Source organism: Recurvomyces mirabilis, assembly GCF_035927965.1.
Source record: "Recurvomyces mirabilis strain CCFEE 5264 chromosome Unknown scaffold_23, whole genome shotgun sequence".
NCBI classification, from domain to species: domain Eukaryota; kingdom Fungi; phylum Ascomycota; class Dothideomycetes; order Mycosphaerellales; family Teratosphaeriaceae; genus Recurvomyces; species Recurvomyces mirabilis.
In genome coordinates, this window is record NW_027041957.1 from 60,395 (window position 1) to 71,885 (window position 11,491).

Here is an 11,491-nt window from a genome sequence, read left to right on the forward strand (position 1 = left end):
AAGGGCTGAAGTCATATCAGAGGTGACTGTGGTGTTCCTGTAGTCATCGGCGACCTTCCACTGCTTCTCTGAGCTTCCGAATCACATCACTCGGATCTTGTGCACCGAACACTGCGCTTCCAGCAACAATGACATTAGCTCCAGCATCTGCAGCTGTGTCGATGGTCTTTTCTGACAACCCCCCATCAACCTCGATGTTGAGATCTGGGTAGCGTTTCCGCAAAGCCTGAACCTTCGGCATCATGTCGGGCATGAATTTCTGGCCGCCGAAACCTGGTTCAACTGTCATGACTAGAGCCATCTACGATCGATCAGCAGATATCTTAGCGCAAGATTCGGTCTACATACATCTGGCACTTCCTCCTTGTCACCGCCGTCGAAGAGGTCGTACAGCACGCTCACATCCGTCTTGGGCTTAATCGCAACGCCAGCACGCATGCCCTGCTCATGGATGTATCTGATAAGCTCTTTTGGGCTGGTCTTCTTATCAGTCTCAGTCTCAGGAGACTCGGCCGCCGTAGAGTCCATGGCAGCTTCGTAGTGGAAGCAATATAGATCACATCCAGCCTTTTGAAACTCTTTCACCCATTTCTTCGGCTACTGCGCTTGTCAGCGCCCGCCATTGTAACCCGAGACCAAGATTCTACGGCACCTCACTGATCATCATATGGCAATCGAATGTTCCTTTTCCGAGGGCCTTCTTGGGCCGATCAACATGTGACCGGATCTTGGTGACTACTGGTGCTCCAAATGTGATATTGGGGACGAAGTGGCCGTCCATGATGTCCACATGGAGCCAGTCTGCTCCGTGGCCGATCGTATCTGAGCATGCCTTGCCCAATGCTCCAAAGTCTGCGCTGAGGATCGAGGGGGCAATGATTGCGGACGGAGCCATGGTTGCCCTGTAATAGTGTGCCTGATGCTAACTCGGTCAAGACTGAGTGGATGTGGAATCCAGCACACTACCCAGATAGAGCAGATGAGCTATACAATAATTTGTTGAAGCTTGCATCATAGCTGCGGCCGGTTCCGCCGTCGATCCGGGACTTCAGCCGAGCTTTAACCACGCGCTCGTCTCCCGACTTCCACTTCTAACCTCCCGTCCGTGACATTCACGCTATATGAATGTGTCTTACTCTGGCTTCTACGCGCTTCTCGAGCATGGCGCAATACACATGCTGCTACGGCTTCAACCGTGACAGAACAGGCTAAGCCGGCCAATACTGCTGTGTAGCGTATATGCAGCTGTGATTGGACGATGCTTAAGCGCCCACTTCAGACGTTCATCAACAACCAGCGCCTGCTCTCAACCACCCATCCAAACCTCAGCATCCTTCGCGCTCATGGGTACCGCAGGCCCCATCTTCGACCGAATACGGTCCAGTTCGCTGGCCTTTGACTCGCTTTGACTCAGCCATCTCACAAACAGCCAACCAGAAGTTGGGGCCACAGGATGAGGCTCTTCAATAGCGCCAGCCTTGACCACGTTTCCACCTGCTGAGCACATGCGATCTTGCTAAACGCCTGCAAACCATCGCTGCATGACGCTCCACTTGGGCGCTAGCCTGTGAGCATGAACCAGTAAGTTCGGTATAAGGATTCATGTACTCTCGCTTGCCGGACCTTCTGGCCTTCTCCCATACCGTGACCTCTACGTCTCTGTGTCAGCATCACTCTCTTCTTGTTTCCTTCTGCTTTCGGGTAACGCTTCGTTGATCGAAGCTTGTACATTCTAACACCGCTGGCCGGGTATACCATCATTTGAAAGAAGGCAGTAAGGAATACAGAAAACGACAAAAACAATCCTTTGACTCAGCATGGCTAGCTACTCCCAGCAGACTGCCGCGCCGGGCCGCGACAATCTACGTAATACAGTAATTGAAGATGCACCACAGGTATCACTCCGACGAGCACCTCCTCAGCGGCTTATGGAGCGGCCGAAGATCATCTCGCCTATGAGCGACGACTTCCCGACACCCAGAGGGAACTCGACCTACATTCCGGTTAGCCCAGCAAGTTCTGCTACTCAGTCATCTGATGAGGACTCACTATGGAGCAAGCGTTCGTCTGAGTCCGAATATGACGAGCTGTACGATGTCAGCGAGAGCGAGGTCGATGATCTACCATTCAAGCTCTCTGGCTCTGTGAAGAAGAGGATGAACGTGCCAAAGCCAGAGCGATACCCATCGCTCATCATCCCATCGCCAAGCCAGTGGCCAACAATCGAGAAGCTCAGGTCTACTACAACAATGTCGCCCCCCGTCAATGTGGTGTTATCACCCAAGGCACTGTCACACCTGCAACAAAGATCACTACGTGTGCCAAGTTCGTCTTCTGCGCCGTCGCTCGATGGCAGCCTGACGTCCGAGGAGCTTGCAATTTCAAGCTGCCCATCAACGCCAGATCTACAGCAAGCCGCAGACATTGAAGACGAGGCTCCAATGCAGCTCGATCCGATGGCTCTTTTCTTGCTCCAACAAATCCATCCAGAGGGCGAGCAGAGCAACGACCAACAGGAGACGGTCATTGAGGTGCCTCAAGAAGCCATCTCTGAGATGAGAGAAATCATCGAGTCACCGCCACTTACCGGCCGACTATTGGGCATTGACACCAAGAACCTTCAGCCTCAGACATCCGCGAAGGATATGGGCGATCGAAGCGATGCTGACGATGAGCTCTCCGCGCTCTCGGTACCATCGCCGGGTGGTTTCTTTGCGTCGCTGGACTCTTCCGTCCGCCGAACGTGGTCAGGCGCCTCGCCAGCTCCGACTACAGGTGTCGCCGCGCAGTTCTACGGCGTGCCATTCCGACAAGATGCTGCACCACCCCTACCTACGAGCATGGCAACCTCCTTTTACGATCTTCCTTGGAAATCAAGGCCCGACAATGCCGTCGAGCAGACCGTTGCCGTAGCCTCGCCAAAAAGCGACAATGCACCCATCACAGCTCGCCGCATCATGTTCTCCCCCACGGACATCATCTCCGAAGTCGAAGAAATTGATGATACCTACGAGTCTGTGCTGCAAGAAACTGCTTCAACCAACATTGACCGGACACAGCTGTGGCTTTCGGCTCAGACCGACTACATGAAGGCGATATGTGAAGACGAAGCAGATACAGAAGAGATGAACGCAAGCTTCAGAGACATCGCAGACGCAGTCCCAGTCACGCCTGACCAAGAGTCACAGCCGACTCTAGATATTTCACCAAGCAAGAAGTCCGTACGCTTCGCCGCCGGCACGTCGCCAGTTAATAAGCTCAAGTCTGAGCCTGGCAAGCGCATCTCGCCAATCCACGATGGCACATTCTGGCAGGGATGGCGCCATGCAAAGCGATCTCAACGTGCACGCGACGTCTTCCAACACCGCCAGGCTCGCGCTGAGGCAGATCATGTTCGTCGAAGCAGCTGCTCTAAGGATCACCTTCAGCAGCTGCAAGGAAGATATGAGATCACCTTCACCGACCGACCTGCACCATCCCGACCTATCTCTTCGATGCTACCCGCCACGACCGAGGACGAAAAGAAGGAAGTCATCGAGCGTGTCGAGCGAGAGAGGCAAGCACTGCACCAGATGCAATCGTCGGCATGGGCACTGTCCGCACAGAAGGAGGTGAATGGTGGTAGACTCCTTACCAGCCCGGTAGTGTCCTCTTTCAAGGTTCGCCGTGATGTCCAGATACTTGACATTGCTGGCCAGGTGCACTGTGGCTGGGCATGGAGTGTCGCTGCGGATCATCCGGATGCTTCAGTATACACTACTGTGTCGTCTGACGCCGAAGCACATGTTGCCGAGTCTTCGCTCGACGGACCTGATAACCATTTCGTCATCGCAGCGCCAAGGCCATGGGAGCTACCTTTCGAGGACAACACTTTCGATGTCATCAGCGCACGCAACCTCTATGCCTACCTGAAGACTACGTGGCCCAAGGGTCAAGCAGCCGATGAGTGGGACCTGACGTTGCGAGAGTGCTTCCGTGTACTCAAGCGTGGTGGCTACGTCGAGTTCGACCTTCTTGATGCCGAGCTTGTGCATCCTGAGCAAATCAGTCAAGCTTTGAGCGTAGAGTTTGCTTTCAACCTGAAGACTCGAGGCTACGACCCATCAGCTGGCAAGAACTTCTTGCCTCGTCTCAAACGTGCTGGCTTTGGCGATATCAAGCGAGCCTGGATGATCCTACCAGTAGCCGATGTCCTGCCTCGATGGACCGATAGCGGCAAGACCCCTAGCAGTGGCTCGAGCGGCGCTACCATTACTCCCGGTGCAAAGCGGGAAGACTACTTCGGACCCAACGCTGAGCGCTGCATCGCAGCTGACGGTAGCGTGACCTACTACGACCCACCAGTCACTGGCAGCACAAAGGACGTCCGCGCCATGACTGGGTTGGTTGGAGCGAGGATGTGGGAGCAGTGGATGGTGAAGCTCAACGGTGAGATGGGACGACATGAAGGGAGATGTCTTGAGGGTGTTGCCAAGGCACTTGAGGAGGGTGGTAAGGGCAACGCTGGGTGGAAGTGCTTGGTTGGATGGGCGAGGAAGCCGATGTAGAGTGTGTTGCTATCTGTTGCTGCGATGGTGTTGATGTGTTTTGACGAATATGCTCTATAATAATCATGTTTTATACTTTCCTTGATACCCAACTACGTTCGCTTCGATCAATCTTTCTCTCAGTCCGAGAGTCATCTCTATTGCGGTAACGGTGTTCAATAGTGTGAAAGTCCACAGCTGTGTGAAGGAAGGCCCCGCACGTGACGGTGCTTTCTCATCACGAGTGAAGCTTGCGAACAACGAGCAGTATTGTTTTCACATCACTGCCGGCATGTCAACACTGAATCAATAGAGAACACAGCCAACGAGACGAGGAGTCAATATGCTGTTCTTCAGCTTCTTCAAGACGCTGGTCAACCACGAAGTCACCGTCGAGCTCAAGAATGATATATCAATCCGTGGAACATTGAAGAGCGTGGATCAGTACTTGAACATCAAGCTGGACGATATCTCGGTAGTCGAAGAGTTGAAATATCCACATCTGGTGAGTAAGATCGAGGGGACGGAGTGGCAGTCGAGGAGGCGTGGACATGATAGTTGCGAAGGGACTCATTGCTGTCCTGTGTGGAGCACTTGTACAGGAGAGCCACGGATGCTACCACATATGAATCGGCAATTGCAGGATACAAACGAGGACAAGGATACTGGCTGACGTATTGGGATTACAGAGCTCAGTCAAAAATGTCTTCATTCGTGGCAGTGTTGTGCGCTATGTGCACCTGCCAGCTGCTGCAGTAGACACACCACTGCTCGAGGATGCAACAAGAAGGGGTACGATATGGCACAGACTCCACATTGAGGGATTTAATAGCTGACTGCTTATGTGACATGCAGAAGCTTCGCAGGCCGCGACCAAGGCAAAGCAGGGTTAGAAGATCTCCATCACCGTCCACACAGGCGTCAATCGCCACGCCAAACGGTCGAGGTATGCCTGATCGCTCGCTGAAAGTGATTGGGAGGCGACGTCCGGCACAAAGAAGCCGTGACGAGCCCAAAGGGCTTGAGGTCGACAAGTACAACCGCACCACGCGCAGCTAAGTCAGCCTCCCGGCTGCACTGCTACAAACACAGTATGTAGCGCCCTTCAACAAGTTCTGGTTTCTTTGCCAGTACTGTACGGTTACTCCGAAAGTCTGCACCGATCCCAATCATCACTGCACGAAACACGAGGACCTTGGCATGTCTGGAGGACAAAGGAAAGTCTTGTGCTAGTCGGTTTCAAGACATTCATGCTCATGACATTTCGAAATGACAGTGGGCTTGTGCTGTGTGAGTTCGTTGCTGAACAATGAGCTGCAAGGTACGAGGTCTCGGCTGCAAGGTACCACTCGCCTAAGACAATTTCCCACCTGACACGTTGGTATGTGGTCTTTGCAATGACAGGCTGATACGACGAAGAGCAGCGATACAAGCTTCGCAGTTGCACCAGCACAAGTGGCGGAGTACGAGTACTGTGCAACTGCTGTGGTCATGCTGCGCAAGGATGTAATTGTGAATCATATTACTGACTGAGATTGTTCTTGGCGTTGCTATATCACCCACCCTAGTCGTCTGCATCTATTCCACCACAACATCGCCTTCAAACAATAACTTCCATCAGTAAGACGGAATGCGTACTACCAGCACCACTACCGCCAGCCTACTGGCCTTCGCTGTCTCTGCTCACGCCACATCCTACGAGATCAACAACTACTGCACCTACAATGTCTCCCTGACCCTGTCCAACGCCACCGCCACTGAGCCTGCCCTCACTCTCAACTCCGGTCTTGCTTTCATCACTGACATCGTCGGTAAAGGCAACAGCGTCGGCATCACCAAAGAGCCAGGCGACTACTGGGACGCGAACGGCAAGAAAGGCATCTTCGGAACCAGCACGGTGGATGGGACTCTGTGGTGGGATCTGGCGACTGGGAATTCCAATGGTGGGCCTCTTGATCCGCAGAGTATCAATGTCACGTCGAGTGGGCCGAAGGCAGATTCCTGTGGACATGTCACGGATTATTCTGGCGGTGTGAAGAACTGCCCTGACGATGGTCATGTTGCGTTGGTCGTCAACCTGTGCTCGAACAATTGAGGTAATTGTTGAGATTACCAGGCCTGTACTAAAGCTGACACTAACGTGGCAGGCAGAAGTCTTCTGACTTGCGCGTGGCTGCGGTGTGCCCAACTCTTGGAACTTATAGCTGGTAATCTTCTTGGTAAACAAGCTGCAGACACTCCCATCTTCCGCCTCTCACTAAGTTGGAGAAGCACGACCGCGCGTCTCCCTGGTGACCATGCATCATTCACTTGCTTAATTGACCGAAGCTTTGTTCCAAGTGAGACACGTCAGTGGCGATGGCGTCGAGATGGCATGCTTCATCAATCTGACGTTGTGAGTGTTTTGGCACTCGATTAGTGGGCGCGTTGTCAACCGCAGGCGTGGTGTGCAATGTCGTGCGCAAAACCAGCAGTCGACCTGCTTACGTTGTGCCAGCCTCATGGTCTCATTGCTTCTTGTTCTGCGCATATACGAAATTGGCACCTGCAAAGCATTAGCGATGTCGAGGAAGGCTGGGCAGCGCGGGCTCAATGCCACAAGGGCACCTGATCCAGATGATGTACAACGACGGATACTGCGAACAAGACACTCACCAACCACAACGAGCCCCATCTCCTCCGCCCAGTTTCTGACCCCTTTACCCTCCTTTCCATAGCCCCAGTACTGCCTATCGCTTGGCTTCACCAAACGTAACGTCTCTGTTGTCCTATTCTTCGGCGCCAGAGCAACGAAGATGTACCTATGCTTTCCCGTCTTCGGTGGCGGGCCAGGCGCCTTGTATGGCATGATGGTGACCATGCCTTTGCTAAATTGAGTCTCGACTAAAGCGTTGTCTTCTTGGTAAGGTCTGGTAGATAGGAGATCTCGGAATGAATCCATTTCAGTCAAAGACACATTCGTAGCAATCCAATGGCACATCTGACTCCACTTCGGATCATCTCTACTCGGAGCATCCGGGTCGGTCAAAGCAACCGTGAACTGAACGCTGGGCTCCAACAGTGATCGGGTAGTCGCCACAAAGTCATCCGAAATATAGTCGATAAGTTGCAGATTAGGTCTCTTCTGTGTAAGCTCCGGATTGACAGTATTGCCGACCTCAGCAGTAGCATGATCCCAGAACGCCGCGACGGTGAGCTCGGGCACGAAGTCGTCGAGGATCTGAGGTATGATCTCTGCTTTCTTGAGTCTGTACCGGTATTCCTCAGTCAGTCAGAAAACGAACAAACCTACCGACTCAGAGCGAACGTACTCGTTTATGAGATCGACCTTCGCTCCGTGCCTGGCCAATGCTAGCGGCGTCTGCACATCATGCAACGGGCTTGCGGCCACTGAACCCGCCGTCAAAGCAAGCATGAGGTGCACTAATCCCTTCATCGTTGTCGCTTGATTGGAATTGAGGTGGACTGCGTAGTAGTGAAGTCAAGCCCATCAAAGAGAGAAAGAGCTCGGGTGCCTGCACGCGCTAGTGAACATGGTTGCCCCGCAGCCAAACGAGGAAGGTACACCAAGACAAGACAAGCACGCTCGATGACATGGAAGAAGATCTATGGTACATGGTAAGGGGTTGTCTACAGCAATAACCAGAATAAGGCGGCATCTATTCGTACATGCAGAAGAAGCGCCGGCTGACGGACAGGAAGCGGCAGCCTAGCAGAGTGCTCAAACGCCTCCACCACCGCATCCCCCACCCACCATACCATACCACCCTGGCCAGCGCTGATGTACATTCTAAGCTGAGAAGGCAAACAATATACACATCCCACAGACCCACCACCTCCTCGAACCAAGCTGAAATGGTCTAGTCCCATGAACCCAGGATCCCAGACCACCTCCCACCCTACAACACCTCCCCAATAATCTTCGCCGCCTCCCTATAAGTGTTCAGAAGTTTCTCGCATTTCTCCCTCTCGTCCCTCACCGCATCATCCTCATAAAGCAGTTCATCAAACAACCCCTCCTTATACAACTTACTTACCAGCCGATTCTGCACGGAATCCTTGGAGAAATTCACCAACAAATGCATGACCGCTTTAGGAACTTGATCGGCGATGGACTCTCGCACGATATTGAAGTAATTGCTGATCAACCGGCGAATGAGTTCGGTCTCGAGGGCTTCGCGTTCGGTCAAGGCCGGGCCGGAGGGATCGTCCTGTACACCGTTGATGTCAGTGAAATCATTTCGGTGATGACTGAGCATGTCGTAGTGCGGGGAGCGTACCAGGCCATTACTCTCTTCTCCTCCCATCATCCCACCCATACCGTCCTCATTACTATAGTCGACAGGTGGCAAGGCCGACAAGCGATTATCGGGTCTTCTGAAACTTGCTGCGATCGAGGGTTCGATGTTCTGGCTCACGTGTCGGCTGGAAATACCCGGTAGACCGCCTGCGGCACTTTGACCTGGCATTTGGCCTGGGAGAGGACCAGGTTGGCCATTCTCTTTGCCGAAGAAGTAGTTCAGGAAGCTGTCGCGTCCAGCCATTGTGGCTGGGTTGGTGCCGGATATGCTGTTAGCGTGGTGACCTAATCGTTGGCCGTCGCGACCAATGGCGGGGGACATGCTTCGTGCCGCAGCCGGTCTGGCCACTGCTCGTACTGGTAAGACTGTGTTGTGAGATTCTTCTTCCTCTTCGTCGGGTGTATCTACTCCATTGACACCATTTAGCTCCTTCCGTCTGCGAGTCTCGCGTTTCCGCTTCTCCTCAGCAGCTGCGGCCTTTTTGTCTCGTTCATGCTTGTCTTGCATTACGCTACTCATAGCTGCTGCGGCGCCAAGAAAGTTGGGGTGGTTAGTGTTGATGTATGCTCGTTGGATTGAGATCAAGCTCTCCACGTATGAAGAAGACGGGCCTAGTCGTTCGCGCAGCAGATCCGAGACAACCTCAATAAGTTTTCCTTGTAGTCGTGGGTATCGTGATAGCTCGGTAGAGCCGCAAGTATGACATATCTTGATCAACTCCTCATACACTAGCTCCACGCATCTCTGGCTGGGCATCTCCAATAGCTTGATTTGTGGTTTGACGAGCAGATCAAATGCAAGTTCTGGTACGAAGAGAGATGGTCGTGGTCCGGTAGAATTGCGAATCGCAGTCCGGATATCAAGCACAGAGAGGTTGTGCGTAGGGTCGATAGATTCCAAAGAGTTGCCAAAGACAGAATTGAAGATATAGTATATGCGCGCACCACCACAGAGCTCCTTGGTGCTGATCTCGGAAGACGTACCATCGATGGAGGAAATGAAAGAAGTGGCAAATCGTGTCATAAGCTGAAGGATGAGCGAACCTCGGTGTTCTTTGCCAGTGAACGCATCTGTGCCGTACGATGCGAGCTCCTGCTGTGTCTGGCCCATGAGTGTGTTCAGGCGCGCCTTAATATCTGGTAGCCGTTCGCGGATATGTCCCATAAGTGTCACGTTCAGTGTCTTGGCCAGGAATTGTGTTCCACATCTGGAAGCAATGTTGCGGTATGCTGGGTGCATCCTGAAGAATTCCCGCTCGTTGGACAGAGCTTCCGACATGGGCTTGTTGGTCTGGATATCCTGTTGCGACCTGTTGACCACACCAATGAAGCCAAGCTTGAGCGGGTAGACTCTTCCAGATAAGATGTCCAGCGCGTTGGTGCCATGGTCCATTAGATCAAGTTTTGTGAGCACGCCGATCGTGCGCTTGCCAGTCGGGTCTACCCATCTCGCAAGTTTCAACGCTTCCGAGTTCACGATGTCCACATTTGCTGGCGAGACTGCCAGGATGATGCTGTTTGGCTTTGCAATATACTCCGAGATCAATGTTCGTGTCTGCTTCTCGATATCCGTGGGCTGATCTCCAATGGGCACTTTCGTCAGTCCAGGCAGATCGACCAAGGTCAAGCTCAGCACATGCGGCGAGTAGACCTTCAAGTTGATAGGTTGTCTGTTGATACCCTTGTTGTTTCCCGCTATCCTCGTTGTCTCATTCTCGATCTCCCTTCGCACTTCAGCAAAGTCGTAGAACCTGCGGCCAGGGATGTGGTTGAATTCGGCAAACTCATCTTGGCCTGCTACGGAGGCAGGAGTATGTGGCACATGGACTTCGTGGTCTTCGTCTTTGTCTGATCGTTCGGATGGTACATTGATGAGTTGGAGGATGAGAGGTCGTCGCGTTACGATGCCGCTACCGCGAGGGAGGAAGTCTCTGCCAACTATGTTCTCGAGGACACTGGATTTGCCGGAGGACTGCGAGCCCACGACGACCTAGATTCTGTCAGTACGTGGCATGTGACCGGGTTCGGTAGTTGTGAGGCTTACAATCTGTGGGAGATCAAGCGAGTCGTTGCCGATGGTGTTGAAGACGAGGTCCTTCGAGTGTTGTTAGAGCTACAACTTGTCGTCTATGCGCCGTTGTTGGCATTGCTATACCTGTAACTTATTGACAACCCCCAAGAGGTTCTCTCCAAGGGCAGTCATCTTGTGCTATTGCCACGGGTAGTGTTGATGGTCGTGGTTGTTCCAGGTACGTGACCTTAGCTCAGGGCCTGAGCTTGGCCGAAACACTCCCGGTCGTCGCCGAAGGAGGTATCGGGAGTCCGATGGAGTATGGTGAGAGGTGGCGAGGTCTTCAGGGTCGTCGATCTGAGGGTGGGCGATTGTTCCAAGCAATAGGAAACAACTTCCCATGTGTTTGGCCAAGCATACAACAAGTTCACGGCGCGAGGTTGCGCATCATCAGCCACACTTCGCTTGTTTGGCTCGAGCCGAGGAAACACCGGCGTCGTCACATGCTTCGGGTAAAGGCACGCGAGCGATGGCGCGTCTTGACCAAGATGCAGGTACAGAATACATGTATGCGTATGCGTCCCGTCTGGTCTTCTTTCCCGTCTTCCATACATCCATCAATTCATCAGGATTTACATCTACTGCCTGATAGTA

The 11,491-nt window shown here is 53.0% G+C and overlaps 6 protein-coding genes across 6 annotated transcripts; 3 read left to right on the plus strand and 3 right to left on the minus strand.

The window, feature by feature from the left end:
* Positions 1-43: 43 nt before the first annotated feature.
* On the minus strand, positions 44-895 carry RPE1 (RIBULOSE-phosphate 3-epimerase; the record flags this gene model as incomplete). The annotated part of the gene is made up of 3 exons (XM_064840612.1): positions 44-301; positions 349-578; positions 658-895. The coding sequence occupies 3 exons, from the start codon at positions 893-895 to the stop codon at positions 44-46; spliced, it is 726 nt and encodes a 241-aa protein (XP_064691643.1).
* A 922-nt stretch (positions 896-1,817) lies between these two features.
* Positions 1,818-4,547, plus strand: LTS14_007924 (uncharacterized protein; the record flags this gene model as incomplete). Its single annotated transcript, XM_064840613.1, has 1 exon — positions 1,818-4,547. The coding sequence occupies one exon, from the start codon at positions 1,818-1,820 to the stop codon at positions 4,545-4,547; it is 2,730 nt and encodes a 909-aa protein (XP_064691644.1).
* Positions 4,548-4,869: 322 nt separating this feature from the next.
* LSM2 (U6 snRNA-associated Sm-like protein LSm2) lies at positions 4,870-5,419 on the plus strand (the record flags this gene model as incomplete). Its single annotated transcript, XM_064840614.1, has 3 exons — positions 4,870-5,031; positions 5,216-5,318; positions 5,382-5,419. 3 exons carry the CDS (start codon positions 4,870-4,872, stop codon positions 5,417-5,419), a joined length of 303 nt encoding a protein of 100 aa, XP_064691645.1.
* A 737-nt stretch (positions 5,420-6,156) lies between these two features.
* On the plus strand, positions 6,157-6,621 carry LTS14_007926 (uncharacterized protein; the record flags this gene model as incomplete). Its single annotated transcript, XM_064840615.1, has 1 exon — positions 6,157-6,621. The coding sequence occupies one exon, from the start codon at positions 6,157-6,159 to the stop codon at positions 6,619-6,621; it is 465 nt and encodes a 154-aa protein (XP_064691646.1).
* A 412-nt stretch (positions 6,622-7,033) lies between these two features.
* Positions 7,034-7,962, minus strand: TFS1 (carboxypeptidase Y inhibitor; the record flags this gene model as incomplete). Its single annotated transcript, XM_064840616.1, has 3 exons — positions 7,034-7,071; positions 7,182-7,774; positions 7,838-7,962. The coding sequence occupies 3 exons, from the start codon at positions 7,960-7,962 to the stop codon at positions 7,034-7,036; spliced, it is 756 nt and encodes a 251-aa protein (XP_064691647.1).
* Positions 7,963-8,425: 463 nt separating this feature from the next.
* On the minus strand, positions 8,426-11,029 carry DNM1 (Dynamin- GTPase protein; the record flags this gene model as incomplete). Its single annotated transcript, XM_064840617.1, has 3 exons — positions 8,426-10,816; positions 10,871-10,921; positions 10,982-11,029. The coding sequence occupies 3 exons, from the start codon at positions 11,027-11,029 to the stop codon at positions 8,426-8,428; spliced, it is 2,490 nt and encodes an 829-aa protein (XP_064691648.1).
* Between the last annotated feature and the right edge of the window lie 462 nt (positions 11,030-11,491).